Genomic DNA, 15,941 nt, shown 5'->3' with positions numbered 1-15,941 from the left:
GGCGGGCCCTTCCTCCTGCCCCTGGCCGCCGTGATGTGAGGCCTGGGAGGCTTTTGGGCCTCCCGCACCGTGTTTTGTGAGTGGAAGGGGGTTTGTGTCCCTCACTGTCTGTCTCACTGGTTGCACAAAAACTTAAAAAAACTGGGAGTTTTCCCGAAAGCTTCAGGTTTTCAGTGTGTGGGGTATTGCGTACTTTCATCAGTCGACCATAATTCACCTCAAACATATATTTGCTTATTTCAGGGCATGATATCCACTTCCACGATAAGAAGATTGCTTTGCTGGAGGCTGGTCCTAGGAAAGAATACGGTTGCATGCCAGACAGTTACAGTAACAGGGTCAGTTCCATCTCCCCAGGATCAGCAACCCTCCTGAGCAGTAAGTATAGTTTCTAGTGTTTACATTTTTAACAGTATGTTTGAGCTGGTTTTATTTCTTTTAAACAAAACCCCCTCTGAGCATGTGTTGCCTTCATCCCAAACTCAACAGAATTATTTGCCTTTGTCTCTTAGTGTTCTGTATGCTGAATTGTGGTGATTAAATCAGGCTTCTCTTGATAACAGGGATCTGTATTCTGGTATCTTGGTCTGATTTGTTATATAAACATTTGTGATGTTAGGCTAGAGAAAGATTATATGGTGCTCTCTATAGCAGCTGGAATGTTCGGTTTACAAAAGAAGCAGGTACTTAGTGCTCTGTAGTCTGGTAACTCACTTCTCCTGATTAATTTTCATTTTAAAGACAGATTTGAGTCTTGATTCTTATGGGGAAGGAAATGTTCTAAACAATGATGGCCATGCATTTCTGTGTCTGTTTCATTACTCAGTGATAGGACAGTGAGAGTTGACTGTTAAGTCACAGCGTTCCTGGAAAGCTCTTGTTTCTTTTCTACTGGCTTGTGTTAACAGTAAAATAATGTGGTGCTGAAGCTGTGAAAGTACTGAGGCAGACCTGGCCCTGCCTAGCGATGGTGGAAGCGGAGCGGAGTGTCAGCATTGATAGTGAGGGAGGGAGGAAGAGGAGAATGTGGAGAGAGCTTCGGTTTTGTTTGGGTCTCAATGTCACATGTGAACCTGCATCTCCATACATTTGTGCCCTTTTTTTCTTTTAGGTTTTGGTGCCTGGGATCATATCTGCAGCATGAGACTCAAACCGTTCCGGCGAATGCAGGTGCCTTACTTAGGGCTGCAAATATACCATGTGTCTGTCTACTTTGAATTCTCAGTAGTACTTAATGTTCATGATCCTAAGGCTTTTTCTTTGGCAAAGGGCAAGTCATGCTTATGATGATTCCTGTTACTTTTTGGGGGTAGCAGTCTACTCAGAAATACCCGTCCTCAGAGTCTTGATGTTACAGGATGAAAGGTTGGTTCCTAATGGAAGCTGTAGATAATGAGGCAATGGGCACTAGTCAGGAAATAAAGGTAAAGGTGTGTATTGGTTTTGGCTGCGATTGAGTTCATTTTCTTCATAGTAACTTGTATGGTGCTGTGGTTTGGATTTGTGATGAAACCGTTGATAATGCAGGCATGTATTAGCTGTTGCTGAGCAGTGCTCATGCAGTGCCAAGGCCACCTCTGCTTCTCACACAGCCTCGCCGGCGAGTAGGCTGAGAAGCATGAGAAGCTGGGAAGGGACACAGCTGGGACAGCTGACCCCAGCTGACCAAAGGGATATCCCACACCATATGACATCATGCTTAGCAATAAAAGCTGGGGGAAGAAGAAGGAAGGGGGGGACATTTGGTGTTTGTCTTCCCAAGTAACCGTTATGCATGATAGAGCCCTGCTTTCCTGGTGATGGATGAACACCTCCCTGCCCATGGGAAGCAGGGAATGAATTCCTTGTTTTGCTTTGCTTACACGTGCAGCTTTTGCTTTCTCTATTAAACTGTCTTTATCTCAACCTGTGAGTTTTCTCACTTTCACCCTTCCGATTCTCTCCCCCGTCCTACCTACCAGGGGAGTGAGTGAGTGCCTGGGTGGTGCCAGCTGAGGTTAACCCACAACAAAGTGGTAGGGTAGCTTAATATGTTAACTATGTAACAGGAAAGTAGGGATAAAAAGCTTTCTTTGCAATTAGTTTTTGAGATTAAACCAGATCATTTTATGAAAGGAATTATGTGATGTACTTTAGTAGCTGGGAATGGACAGTAGCGCAGGACGTTTCCTCTAGTTCTGTATTTCTAGATTGCCATGTCCTTTTGCTGTTAAGATGGATACATTCATAGTCCCTGAAAAGAACAGCACTTATTTGTCATGTAGCTTCATGTAATGTATTTTTTCTTTGTAGGTGTGGGATGCTTGTTCAGAAGCCATGATCGTATTTGAGAAAGATGACTTAGATGACATGGGTTACATAGTGGAGAATGATGTCATTATGTCTGCTCTCACAAAACAGTTAGATGCAGTAGCAGGTAGTGGACAACTTCTTTAATATTTTATTTCCTGCAGAGAGCTCTCAGTTACTTGCTTTCTGTTGTGTGCGATAAGTTATGAGAGGGAGAAAGATAATTTGTCTAACAAGTAATTCTGAGGCATAGGCAGCTGCTTGAACTGGGGGGAAGAGGGAAGAATCTGTCTTCCAGACACTACACAGCAAGAAAACAATTGCATATGTAGTTCTCCAGAACATAGTTTCTCCAAAACTAGATGTAAGAAGAAGATCTGTAGTTTTCTATCCAGAGCAGGCGTCACAGTGACGAAGGGTTGGCCAGATCTGTTCTTTCAGGGTGCCTTGAAAATTGTAGGGTCCGATCTTAGGGTGCCATTAAGGCATGCGTGGCCCTTGCTGTTGTAGTGATGTTTCCTTTATTCATGCCTGTATCGTGCTGTGACCGTAGTACTTTGTGTTCCCATCAGACCGGGTGGAGGTTTTCTACAGGAGCAGAGCAGTCGGGTATACTTGGCCCCTTCCCTCTCACAGCTGTGACACAAGCCCTTGGGTCCAAATTGAATTACCTGATGGACGCAGACTTCAGACCAAACTGCTGGTAACTAAACTTTTTATTTCTGTTGATCAGGCGTCATCGCTCACCCAAGTCCTTTCCACTGGATTTGGTTCTGATTCCGTGTGTGCCGCTCCACTCACGTGGAGGGCTTGAGTGAGGTGAGTGGCTAACTCTGTCAGAGGTGCTAAGGGACATGGTGCATAGCCTTTTCTGTGCCTGAGGCAAGAAGACGCTGCTGAATTGAACAAGAGCAGAAGGGGCCACATCTTCTGGGTTTTGGGGAACCTTTTTTTTTTTTTTCTGAATAAATAAAAAATATGAACATGCAGGCTGAGGTTTGTAGACTGGAATATTGGTTTTCTTAGGAGCTGCTGAAGAGGTTGCTTTGTCTCTCTTTGTTTCGCAGATTGGTGCAGACGGTCATAACTCTGTAGTCCGGAGGGAAGCTGAAATTAAGAACATTGAGCATCAGTATGACCAGTCAGCTGTGGTGGCAACTCTTCATTTGTCTGAGGTGAAATTCTGCTAATTGACTCTTCCATAAGCAGCAGAACAGCTTAAGCAGGTGATCCAGGTCACTACTTCATAACTGTCCACTTGCTTCTTTCCACTGTAGGCCACAGACAATAATGTAGCATGGCAGAGGTTCCTTCCCACAGGGCCAATTGCACTCCTTCCGGTAAGATGACCTGTGGTCCATCAACTTTTTTTGTTTTTGGTCTGTTCTTTCCTTGTAACTTTATTTCTGTCTGTGCCTTTCTGTGTTAATTCTGTCTCTTAAGAACTTGTTCATCTGCTCTTTACTTTTCAGTTATTGCATTTGTTTTTCCCTCCTGCCCTCTCACCTTATCGCTGGTATTTCCCACTTGCAGCAAGTTGGGCTGGAAGAGTAATGTGCAGAGGGACTGGTGTGGGGCAGGGCAGTGGGGAAATCTTTGCGCTGATCGTTTATTTTTGCTGCTTCTTCTCTTGATACTTACCCATGACATTCTTTTAAACTAGCTGTCTGACACTGCCAGCTCTCTGGTCTGGTCTACATCTCATGAGCATGCATCGGAACTTCTCGCTATGGATGAGGAAAGTTTTGTGGATAGCATCAACTCTGCCTTTGTGAGTATCAGCTCTGTGGTGGGTATGAGGCTGACTTTGTTGTGATTAGGAGAAATACAGTGGAACCCTACAGCTTAAAGGATAGTAATAGGAGAGGTGGATTCTCAAGCTCCTTTCTCCTGCGAGTATGATATTAAAAAGGCACTTAGCAAAGAAAGGATGACCCCTTGGGACTGAATTAGGTTAGTTCTGAAAGTCACAGAAGTTGTTGAACTAAATTTCCAAAAGGTGGGAAGGGTAAGCTCATCCTAGTCAGAAATTTGTATGTCCTAAAACAATTAAGATAGTTTCTTCGACTGTATAGATTTGTCCAAGTGGATAACATTCAGTATTTGGTGCTCATTCAGATTTTTTTTCAACTGGATTCTTTTATATGTCTAGTTTGGGTTTACATCTAGATTTGTTTGGTTTTTTTCAGTGGAGCAATGCAAACCACTCTGACTTCATTGATACTGCTGGGGCCATGTTTCGATCTGTTATTTCACTCCTGAGACCCTCAGGGACTGCAGTCCGTCAGCTGCCCCCGAGCGTTGCAAAAGTAGATCCTGAGAGCCGAGCCGTGTTCCCTCTTGGAATGGGGCATGCGACAGAGTACGTCCAGCACCGCGTGGCTCTTATTGGGTAAGGTCCCCAGTGGCAGCCCTTGTGTGAGTGGGTGGTGTGTGGTTAGAAATTATGCCAGTAATAGCGACTCCCAGTCAACAAATTAGATGGTTAGAAATAATTTATCATTTCAGTTTGAGTTAATCCAGGCCCAGTTTGTACCACATGCTCTTGTGCCAACAAAGTCCTTTTTGTTGTATGAGTATGAGTAGCTCTCTGTCCATTGTGTGTGCTTTCTATGTAAATTGTGAGACAATTATTTCCCTTTTCTGGTTTGTGTAGTCCAGCGAAAGAATCCAGTATCTCATGCTGGACCTGTACTTCCCCAAACATTGTAGCAATCATTCTGTGTACCAGTTTGAGTTTTAAATTCACCTTTTTTGAACACAAATGACAAAACTTACAAATTATTCTGGATGGGATGTCATAGGCTTTTGTACGGTCATCTACAGAAATAGGAAAATATCTCATCTTTTACATTCTGAGGTTGCATGTACTTTTTTCTCCGCCACAGCTGCAATACACTGGTAGCTTATAGTAGTTCTTGGGTGCTGTATTACTCTTCAGATACTTTTCACCTTTCCAGCTTGTGAGCCACTCTGTGCCTTATACCTCATTAAAGTGAATAATCTTACATGTCATACCCAAACTTCATTTCTCTAAGACTCCCTTATCAATATGTCTGGCTTTGTCCTTTACAGTGAAGTCTGCTCATAAAAAAACTTGATTTTGTTTTTATTCAGTGATACTCCACTTCTCCTTTGTATTGGTTATGTCTGTCTACTTTGTGTTTGTGAAATGTGCCAATGATATGCCTCCTGTTGTGCCGAAGTCACTTAAAAAACATTAAGGACTGTTCCACATGTGATCCAAGGGAGGACTTTGGCTAGTTACCTCTTTATAATTTTTCCTTTCAGAACTGCTTTTTGTTATCTCCCCTTTATCTTGCTTCTTACAACTGGAGAGGCAGTCAGGTAGTTCAGCATAGCATGCAAGGAGGTACTGGATAAAGCCTATGTGCTGCTATAAGGTGGTGTTCATTGCAAAGAGGTGAGGAGTGCAATACTGATCCCTTCTGGGGCTTGTCAGCCATTATGGCTTTCTTCAAGAAGGGATATCAATTTCTGTCTTCTCTTTGTCCAGGGATGCAGCGCACAGAGTCCACCCACTTGCAGGACAAGGTGTAAACCTGGGCTTTGGTGATATTGCATGCTTAGCCCATCACCTCAGTGCAGCAGCCTTCAATGGGAGCGATCTGGGTAAGGATCCATGACAATGAAGTGGCAGTATGATGATTTGTCTTACAGGCCTTTGCTGCTGACATCAGGACCAGCATGATCTCTGTTTGCAGGTTAAGCATGCTGCCATCTTGTGTTTGAAAGGCTCAAGCAAGCACCTTTGAAGCAAAGCTGTTCTGACGTCCATTGGCTGTGGAGCAGTTAATTTTTGGATGCAGTTTCTGTCCCACAAATCTCTAAGGTGCTGTAAGGAAAAAAAAAGTTCTGGAGGATGGTAGTTAAAGAGGCGGTGAGATGAAGACCACTAGCTGATAGAAGGAGGCCTTTATTCAGATGAGCCATTTCTCTGTTCTTTTTCTGTGTTTTCCGTTGAGGCTGCTATATAGATAAGATGCACAACTCTTTAGTGGCAAGTAAATTTTAATATGAGCATTCAATTGTCTCTTCCAGGCTCCTTAAAACATCTCTTAAAGTTTGAGACAGAACGTCAAAGGCACAATGTCTCCTTGATAGCTGCTATCGATGTGCTAAAGAGGCTTTACTCCACGAGGCTGGCTCCCTTGGTGCTGCTGAGGACATGGGGGCTGCAAGCAACAAATGCCCTGCCTCCTGTCAAAGTAAGAATCTCGCTTTAATGAGGGCCGCAGGAAGAGTCCAGAACTATTTGTGAAATATGCGCAAGCTGTGAAGTTTTTTTTCTTTTAAACAAAACATTTTTGGTTGGAAAATGCTACTTTTTCAAACTGAGGTTTTGTGCCCTGACTGGGTGTGAGGAGTTCCTGAATAGCTGATGGCTCGGTAGTAACGGCTTCTCCTGCAGCGCTAAGGAAGATGAGGGTCTAAGTGTCTATACTCTCTATCAGTAGTTAGAGGTTAGAAGCCTCTGGCTTTATTTTGCTATGGAATGAAAATGTGGAACCTCGAACTGCATGCCGGAAACACACGATGAAAAACCAGCCCTATGAAGACCCCGCTTTGCTAAGAATAAGATGTCGGGTGACTCAACAGATGCGGTGCGCGGCTCAAACGAGTTGTCTGTTTCTGTGCTCTTTTGCCTTGTGAAATTGTTGAAATTGTGCAAGTCTGTAACGGAAATTACCTGAGGAAGGCAGTGGTGAGGAGGTACAGTCTTAAACACAGACCCTCTATTTGCAGCCTATATCTGCCTAAATTCTGCGCAGTCTTGACCTAGTTGCTGGATTTTCATGAGGTTCCTTAAGCCACCTGCTCTCAAAGCTCCCACGCACCCTCAAATTAGATTCCTCATTTCTGTATTTGACTGGTTTATTCCACAAATCAAGTCACGTTCTTCCTGTTAAACACAGGTGGCCTGTTGCCTTTGTGTTACGGTCACAGTTAAGATGCTGCCTGAGTTGAAGAGCAGTAAATTCCTAAGATGCAGTAGCTGCCACTGGCGAGGTGTTTTTATTAGTTGCACTAAAGAGAGGACTCAGCCGCTGCTTTAGCGCTCACGTTTTTTCTGTTTCAAGCAGAAAAGCAAATGAAACCTTTTTTCTGAGCATTCAACCTGTTGGTAGCACTTCGGTTTTGTGTTACTCGGGAGGGAAAGGGATGCTGCAACTTTAATTTTCTAGTGTACAGGGATAGGTGCTCTGCACTTAGCTAAAAGGCTGACAAAGAACTGTTGTCCATACATATACAAGGGAAGGAGACTACCACGGCTTTCTAGAACGTATGCTTATTACCAGCTTATGAATTACTTACTTTTTTCTTCCCTTCTTTTAGGAGCAAATTATGGCTTTTGCCAGCAAGTGATCCGTTGTCAGTTTGGAGCAGCAGCTTGCCAGTGAATGCATTGCCCTTAAAAGGACTGTGACTGACTTGAATCTTTGAATTGTGTTATTTTAATTTAACAATAAAAGTGAGAGGTCTGTGTGCTACGTTATCCACTGGTTTATGCAGAAGTTCTGTCTCATCTGCGCTCCTCAAGAAGATCTAGGGTCTCTTCCTGTAGTACCATGATGTCTTCAGCCACAGAACTATCTGTACAACATGCTTTTAATTTGGGCCTTCCACTGAGGTGGAAGCAGCTCTGTCTTTTGGCAAATGCAGCGCTGAATTTTGCCAGCTACAGCTTTTGCTGCTGAACTGCTTTCAGTTTTCTCTGATGTGATTTCTAGAGTGGTAATGTCACTCCTGGGTTCTTAGCACTCCTGGACTTGGAAAGGAGGGGTAGTTTTCAGTAGAGGAGAGCCAGCTCATGATGGCAGATACATTTTAAAGCTCTAATCTGTGTGTCTCTCACCCTTTTCCCTGCCCTTCATCTTGGAGCTTTATTTAATAATGGTGTTTCTTGGGCTCCATGAAAAAAAGATGCAAGACAATAATAATATCTAGGAAAGAAAACTGCACCAGAGCATCTTGAGTATTGTTAAAAAAGCTTTAATTACTAAAATAGATATTCAAGGTATTCTGTCTTAGGTTCCAAACTCCAGCCTCCTGCATTAGACATTTGACACTCACAACATTGAGTGAGTCCTGCCCATAGGCAAGATTTACACATGGTTAACCAGCATCAGGAATTAACATCAGAAAGAACGAAATGTAAGTTTTGAACTGAAAGCCATTACTTGTGCTTCTTCATGTCACTCCTATTAGGCAGTTCCTGTTAGTGACTGGCTGAAAGACATTACAAAGGAGGAGATAAAAATCAGGGCTGCAAGTAGAACTCTTCTCTTAAAAGGCTGCTTAGTCTTTAGTTAAGGTAATAAATAATCTCATTGCACTAGGGTAAGTGTGAGGACTTGACTGGCTTCTCTAGACCCCCCCCCACCCATCTTGAGTACTTCAGATGTAAACAGCAGGGGCTCAATTCTGCAATTTCTTGCAAAAGAAACCTTTGAATTGACTCTTGTTTCTCTTGTGACTGCAGGACCAGGCCCCTGGTAGAGAGCAGCAGTTTTGCATCAGGTAATGAATTGTGCCACTGACAAATGAAGGCCCTGAGCATTCGTATTTAATGCAACTTTGGTACTGGGAAGCAGATGCTCCCACCTAGCATGTGTAGTACCAGAGTCTGAGGCAAAGAACACAGAAAAGAAACTTCCTCTATGTGGCACCTGTGTCGTCCTAGAAAATCCTCCCTTCAGATAAAACCAAACCCATCAGCACTCCTCAGGGCTAGCGGCTGTGCAGTTGGCAGATACGCTGCTGCTGCTTGTTCCTTACATGTAACATCTCTCCTTCCCCTCCCGCTTCAAATACAGCCTCGCTGCTTATGCCTCCTAGCCCCACGATCTAGTAAGAGTTTGTCATAGCACTGGCTCAGACCAAAAGACAACTTTCAGATTATTAAATCAGCTGGTTCTCAGGAGTAATGCAGCCGGGCTAGTCACTGCTGCAGCCTACCTTGTGTTCTCTGAGACTACAGAAGTGAATACAATTGTTCACTGAAGACAAAATGAATGCGTCTGCAGTCACCTTGTGCAGACCAGACCACATACTATGTTTTACCAAACACTAGGAAGGGGAATGAGAAATGTTTGCGGTTCAGAAGATGCCAGCCTCGACGACTCTTTTCTTTGTGTTCAAACAGAAGCTCCTAGTGAGGAAGGAGCAGAAACTTGGTGTGACACTGAGGAATTTCCCAACAGTACAGATCGGACAAGCATTTCATACTCCAAGAAACAGCCTGAATTTACAGCAAGGTGTCAGTGGTGACAAGCATGGGCAGTGCCATCCCCAGCCTTTGGGCTCCTGTTGCTGACAGAACTTGTTCGAGCAAAAGCACACCTTGCACCCTGGTGTCATAAAACCTGAGAGATATGAGAAGGGGGTAGCTTAGTTGGCCACAGTCAAACTTGCGCTGCTGACTGGAGGAAGTGGACTAATGTTCACAGTGAGGCAAAATTCTAAGTCTCCAAACTGCTTGGCAAGATGCGTGAGGGCACAAGTGTGCTACTTCCTCCCCTTGCTGGGAATTACCAATTCTTTTCAAATCCAGTTTGCAGAGAAGGTAGCGTGAGGGCAGTCTTTGGTGTTACAGAAGTGGGAAAGGTGTGTTACAGCACATAGGTAAGTGCAAATGCCTGGCAGGAAAGTGCTCATCACAAGAGATCAACAGACAAAAGCTTCCCTTAACCATGAGCATAATACCTCTCTGTTCTTCTGGATGGGGCAAATTCATCTTTACATTACACATTCCACGGTGAGTAGAAGATGCTAACCTTTTTTTGCTAAATAGGAGCTAATGGATGAGCTAGCTGCCAACTATTTCGTGGGGTGGAAAAAATTGTCCCTACAGCTGTTTCTGTTTAGGACAATGCAAGGTCAGCCCTTGGAGCCTCAAGGTGGTAAAGCAATCTTGATGTTCTCTACAGCCAATTGAAGAAGAAAACCAGGATCCTAGAGCCCAGCTTTCTAGCCTATCTAACAAGAGGCTTTATTTCAAATACTACTCCCATTGCTTCTACATGTCTGGTGTGAAAGAGTCTGCAAGATTCACCTTAGATTGTTACTCAGATAGCTTCATGCTATCCTGACAGAAGTTCCGGACTTCAGCCTAAAGAGCTGCAGCCCCTTCACTGGATGCACTGTTCCTAAAGCCCTACTTTATATGTTAAAAATTCCAGAACAATGCAGGGCTGCACACAGCATTTTATGGGTCCAACTCCACTATATTAGACAGAGATGAAGTTTAAAACAATTTAAAATGAACAAGGAATAAGCAAACCAGGGATAAGAAAGCAAAGCTACTTCTGCTTTTGGTTTCCCTCTTTTTCTGATGCTAATTCCACCCTCTCCCTATTTTTGTCTATCAAACGACTGAAAAAACCAACTTGTTTTGCCACAGCTCCGCATTCAGAGGAGGTTCCTAAGGAGCGCGCAGGAAGAGAGAAGCCCAAACTTTCAGATGGGAAACCACACCCTAGAGCTCACTCAACAAAATGGGCTGTGGTGTTCTGACAGCTCGCTGGCCCAGCAGGTCTCTCTGGGCTGCGCAGTGCCTCTCTCCCTTGTGCCAGCACTGGACTTGACTCTGGTGAGCTGAGTTAACTCAAGTTTGGTGTCATGAATCGGTCCACCAAAGAACCTGAGGAGCACCAGCATCAGAGGAAAGAAGGCTGTGGGAGTGCCTTGCTGAGAGCAGAGAAACAGAACTGCCTCTCATGGCAAAGCAAGCTATCGGAGCAGCCGCTTCATCTGACTGCAACCTTAATTTCCTTGTGGGTGTAATGTGACAAGCATTTCTTTTGGCAGTGGAGTTTAAATAGCTGCACTGCTATCGAGTTGTGCCAGCACAACTATGTGCTATGACTACGTGCTAAATTAATCAAGTCATCAGGTCTGGTAGCCAGATGTATGGTATAGCTGCACAGATTTGTAAAGGGCAGCAGAAAGGAACGCAGCCAGGCACACATTCTACTTGGGAAATGACTGCTGCCTGAAAAAATGCTTGGTAAGTTACAGCCTATGTTTTAGTCAACACCTTTCCCAAAACCATGCCCAAAGTGTGCTTATAGCAGGCCCCTTCTTGAAAGACGAGAGTCTTCATGCACTGCATTAGCTAAGCTAACAGCCAGGTATTTGGAACGCTGAGGCTGGCAGCGTCCCGACTTGTTCGCTTTTCTCTGAATGACTGTTGATGCCATCTTTAATTTCTGTATTTAATGTCTCACAAGAAAACTTAAGTTATGGATATTTAAAATAAAAGGGGGAGGGGAAATCACGTGTCTGTAGTCTACCACCACATGCCAGGTACTCTGTGCTTCTAGCAATGGGATGATACACAAATGTGCTGGTGAAAGCTGGCTTTGAGCCCCTTGTGGATACTCTGCTGGAGTTTAGGACTTTTGTCTTTCAGAAGGCAGCTTCTGGATCATTTATGGCAATCACAATTATAGGTCACACTGTGGCAGCTCTCATTCTGCACGATGCCAATCCAGGGTGAAGATTTGTTCTATAGCTTTGGTCCACGTTCTGCTCTGCGACCAACTCCAGCTGAACAACGTACCTGCAGGTTTCAATTTGCTTTCTCAGCCTTTCAGAAGTGCTGAAGTCCACAGGAATGTCACAGCTCAATAGGTTAACCCCAGAGACTGCAGTAGGTGAAAGGTAGCACCCAAAGTCCAGCTTGTCTCTATGTTGTTCACTTTCTTTGTTAACTACAAAGGAAGAAAAAGAAGTTGTTCCCAACAGTTCTCTGAATTTGTGTGTTGCACAGATGACAGCAACTGCATGTAACAACCCTGGAAAGGCTCAGTAGATAATTAGCCAGAAAAATTAACTAATGCGTGTTGATTGGTAAGAGAAATTTGGAAGCTGGCTTTGTGATTTAACTGGTTTTCTCACCTGTAAGAGCGTATTGTCCCTAAATCCAAAACCTTCCTTCAGTAAAGCAGTGATGTAAGTGAGATCCATGCAGAGGAAAGGACTGGCTGAGTTGTACCTCTCCATGTTATCACAGACTAGAGAAGGAAGGGGGGGAAAAAAAAAAAAAGGGATCTCAGCAAAATAAAGGAGCTTTTATCCACATTATACATTTGAACTGACCCCAAGCCAAAGCCTACTGAAACAAGCCACCCACTTATATTAATGGGTACATATGACACATGGTACATGCTACACAGATGTTCTGTAATGTCGGAAAACAAACCATACAGTACTTCCAGTTGCTCTTAACTCCATCATAAATACATCTTTTACTACAACACCATAATCCACATAGCTCTTCTGCAGTCTGAATCTCTGCTCAACTGATAACTGGCAGGGAGCTGGTTATTACTTAAGCCTTTCAAGAACACAGCATCACTTGTCTTCCTTGTCTAGTCTCCAACGATGGCTCCAGTAATGGCCTCCAACCTTACAGGCTGGCAGCTTCTTTTATTTTTTTTCCAACCACACATGTCCAAGGACACGGAAGAGGCAATTACCCAACCAACCACTCCCTCACTGCAGCAAAATCAAGATTCCACAGTAAGGGTTGACAGGGACTGGGAAATGGATTTACACTAAGCATTCTCTTCTGTACCTACTGTTACTGCCCTGTTCTACAAGCATCAAGAGCAGAGTTCACTTCTTTTTAGAAACTGATAAGCAGCATCCTCCTGCTATTCCAATGAGAAAGAGGAGCTTTAATTTAGGATCACAGAATTGATCTCCTGATGGTCTAAAGCCAAATAAATGGTTTGATGGTGTTAGATAACATCTTAGCTGCATCTTTAGAAATAAGCTCTCTCAGTATCCAGGGAAACAAAACAAAACAGAACAAACCAAACGCACTTGAACTTTAGAGCCCAATCCCCCTATTCAAAACCATCTGAGTTTCTGGGGAGATTAAGTTTAACTGAAAAATAATTAGAAGTTAGGTCCTATTTTAGAAAAAAAGTCAGTCCTGAACTACATAATTAAGCATATTCTGGTGATAAATATGGTCTACTAATCATCATGAGGATGATCACAGTTCAGAGGTAATGTCTTGCTCTGCAAGCTAGAGTTCTAGCCATCACTAGCATGGCAAGGTAAGAGCTCTTTTATTTACAGGAGGAGGTACAAAACTAGAACAAGCTCAGGCAAAAAAGTCAGGGGGAGGGAAGGAATGCAGAAGAGGTTGTCAGACTTAAACAACCTCTGCTCTCTCCCTCCATTTTGTTAGAGATTAAAAGGTATTTAAGGTGACAGACTTACAGAAGCCAGCACTCTCCTAAACTCAGAGTTGAGTTGCAGTTTGACAGAAGGAGCTCTTGATACAGCAAATGAACCTTCTTTTGTACTAACATTTAGGAACTACCTCCCCCCTCTCCTGAACAGAACTTTGAAGCCACTAACACTTTGTTTCCCCTCACTGCTCTTCAGTATTTTCTTCTGCAACAGTTGCAGGTATTGGCTAAGAAAAGTGAAGTAACATGACATGGAAGGTATAAGTGGAGTAAAGGTTAAACAAACTTTTTAGAAGTCAAACTCATGTTATGTGCTGCCTATAGACATTCATATTTTTGTTATTTCTCATCCCCACCAGTTTAACAAGTTTCAGGACTATTACCTTCTTTGGCTTTTCTTTCAAAATCTTTCACTTCCAGAACACCTCCCTGTTCATAATCTGAAAAGGAAGAAGGTGAGAAAACATCATAGACCCAAAAGCATTTGCGTTCTGTATCTAAGTTGATCCTAGAGCGCAACTCAGTGATGCTGGCCTAGGAATGATATCTGTAGGTAACAGAACAGAGCTGCAAGCGTAACTACACTGACGGATACACCTTCATTCCCTGAAGGCATTTTGTCTATTTCCTCTTCCTCAGCACCGTTCCTTTTCCCTGCTCCCCATGGCTCTGTCTACCTTCTGTCTGACATGCTCCCATATAGTAGATTATCTCAAACCAATTTACCAATTAGGTTGGTGTCAACTGCACGATCATAGTAATAGGAGAAAGCATAGAAGGAACTTCCACGAATCTCATCTGGTTGGTGCAGTTTCCCTTTGACAACCTTCAGTACTTCCAAGTAGCAAGGCTCGAATCCTGTTTCTCCTGTCAGGACAAACACAGGTGGGGTGAGCCAAAGAGGCATATCCAGGAGATGGAAGAATCAGTAGCAATAGGATGAAAAAGGGAATAAGCAGATATTAAAGCATTAGAAGAGGTGAGAAGAGCTGAGCGTCCCTTCCATAATCCAGCATGGCACCTGCATGCAGGCAAGGGCTCTAAATCACCATCATCAAGTGGAACTGGTTAGAGATCATAGCAATAGCTGAACGGTGCGCTGCGCAAACTAGTGTAGGTGCATGAAAACCTTCCTCCACATCAGGCAAAACTCCCATTGTTATGTTCTGTGGTGAGCAGAATCTCATTTACATTTGCTACCATCTGCTAGATAAAACCTTCCTTTCCCTCTCCATCACACTGTAGTTTTATCAATCTACTCCATGCACACTAGATCTGCAACTCAGCTGTCGTGTTCCCCACTGTAAAACAAAGCAACATGAGTCACCAAAGGGGTCTATTCTAGCCACTGATGGTAGCAGCTTCACCCTCTGCATGCAGCATCAGGGAGAGTATCTTAAGAAATAGTTCCACAAGTGAGATACATTTTGGCCTACCAGTTATTGTACCCTGACACAGCCAGAGTTTTTGCACTTAGCTCAAAGCCTCAGAAAAAGCTCTCGTTTGCGCAAGGAACTCTTAACATTTCCTATAAAGGTAGCATTTGTAGTAAGAGATCAGAGAGAGTGATCTTAGAGCACAGAGCACAGGCCAGATACTCTTACAGCTTCAGATTTCTCTTCGGCTCTGTCAAAAGTCCACATCTATGACTGGACAGGTGTCCTTCATAACCCAAGGTTACTGATGGAGTATTGCCAAGGAAAAACTCAGATTCCAAAGACAAGACTCATCTTACAAGCAGCAAGTCTCCTTAGTTTACCTTCTTTGTTGCCACCATACCGGTATTTCACTCCCCCAAAGTGCCACTCTGCCTCCAGCTGCTTTGGCAAACAAGAACTGCGGAACATTTGTCCATCCACAGCTGGAATGAAACCAGAAAGGATAAAATTTAACACAGTTATTGATCAATATGCAGAACCAGAAAAGAGGAGGCTGACAGATCTTCATTAAAGTCTTTAAGTGAAAGTATGGAAATCTGAATTGATGGATGCTGCACAAACATTATAAATTAAGGACCAGTCTCAGTCTGGAAAAGTTGTGTCCATTTTGTCCTGCAAGCTGCAGAGCAGCTGGGCTCATCATTTATTATTGAGAGATAAATGACAGAAGGATACCTGGATAATGGCTGTTGACCACAGAAGACAAGAAATAGGAGCAGTAATTAAGCACACATACACAAACCCTAACAAACAGCAGATACCCAAGACAAAAAAAGCGACTGAGCTATGAAGACAAAAACTCCTAAGACACCGATCAATGGCCACTACAGAATCCAGCCTTGAATGCAGCCTTGAAGGGTTCAACCAGAAATACTGTACCTCACTGATAAGAAGAAAACATGATTATTGTGGCCAGCACAGGTCTCTCAGAATAAACAAACTTCTTACAGAATGGTTGAGGGGGATTGTGGGACTGTGCAAA

The 15,941-nt window shown here is 43.5% G+C and overlaps 2 protein-coding genes across 5 annotated transcripts in view; one reads left to right on the top strand and one right to left on the bottom strand.

Moving 5' to 3' along the window:
• Positions 1-8,201, top strand: COQ6 (coenzyme Q6, monooxygenase). Of its 3 annotated transcripts, XM_035902061.1 has the most exons (12): positions 1-76; positions 244-378; positions 1,112-1,170; positions 2,293-2,416; positions 2,862-2,992; positions 3,357-3,464; positions 3,567-3,629; positions 3,953-4,060; positions 4,479-4,681; positions 5,807-5,922; positions 6,352-6,518; positions 7,648-8,201. In XM_035902061.1, exons 2-12 carry the CDS (start codon positions 315-317, stop codon positions 7,675-7,677), a joined length of 1,173 nt encoding a protein of 390 aa, XP_035757954.1. In that variant the 5' UTR covers positions 1-76; positions 244-314; the 3' UTR covers positions 7,678-8,201. The 3 variants fall into 3 exon arrangements, with proteins under 3 accessions (XP_035757954.1, XP_035757953.1, XP_035757955.1); XM_035902060.1 differs by lacking the exon at positions 1-76 and having other exon boundaries at positions 86-378; XM_035902062.1 differs by lacking the exons at positions 1-76; positions 6,352-6,518; positions 7,648-8,201 and adding an exon at positions 6,015-6,345 and having other exon boundaries at positions 86-378.
• A 130-nt stretch (positions 8,202-8,331) lies between these two features.
• ENTPD5 (ectonucleoside triphosphate diphosphohydrolase 5 (inactive)) overlaps positions 8,332-15,941 on the bottom strand; it is a 19,623-nt gene continuing 12,013 nt past the window's right edge. Inside the window, exons 9-14 of one of the 2 annotated variants that reach the window (XR_004843015.1) lie at positions 15,280-15,381; positions 14,247-14,387; positions 13,904-13,960; positions 12,214-12,329; positions 11,876-12,026; positions 8,332-8,541 (exon numbers count right to left, since the gene is read on the bottom strand). Coding sequence is in view for 1 of the 2 variants with exons in the window: in XM_035902059.1 (XP_035757952.1) it covers positions 11,940-12,026; positions 12,214-12,329; positions 13,904-13,960; positions 14,247-14,387; positions 15,280-15,381 (503 nt within the window). In the remaining variant the exon portion in view is untranslated. Of the gene's footprint in view, positions 12,027-12,213; positions 12,330-13,903; positions 13,961-14,246; positions 14,388-15,279; positions 15,382-15,941 lie in introns of both variants that reach the window. The other variant, XM_035902059.1, reaches the window with a different exon arrangement.

The sequence above is a fragment of the Egretta garzetta genome, unplaced genomic scaffold, assembly GCF_000687185.1.
Source record: "Egretta garzetta isolate BGI_Z169 unplaced genomic scaffold, ASM68718v1 scaffold79, whole genome shotgun sequence".
Classification (NCBI taxonomy): domain Eukaryota; kingdom Metazoa; phylum Chordata; class Aves; order Pelecaniformes; family Ardeidae; genus Egretta; species Egretta garzetta.
The sequence above is the reverse complement of the archived record's forward strand: the minus strand, read 5'-3'. Positions and strand labels throughout refer to the sequence as shown.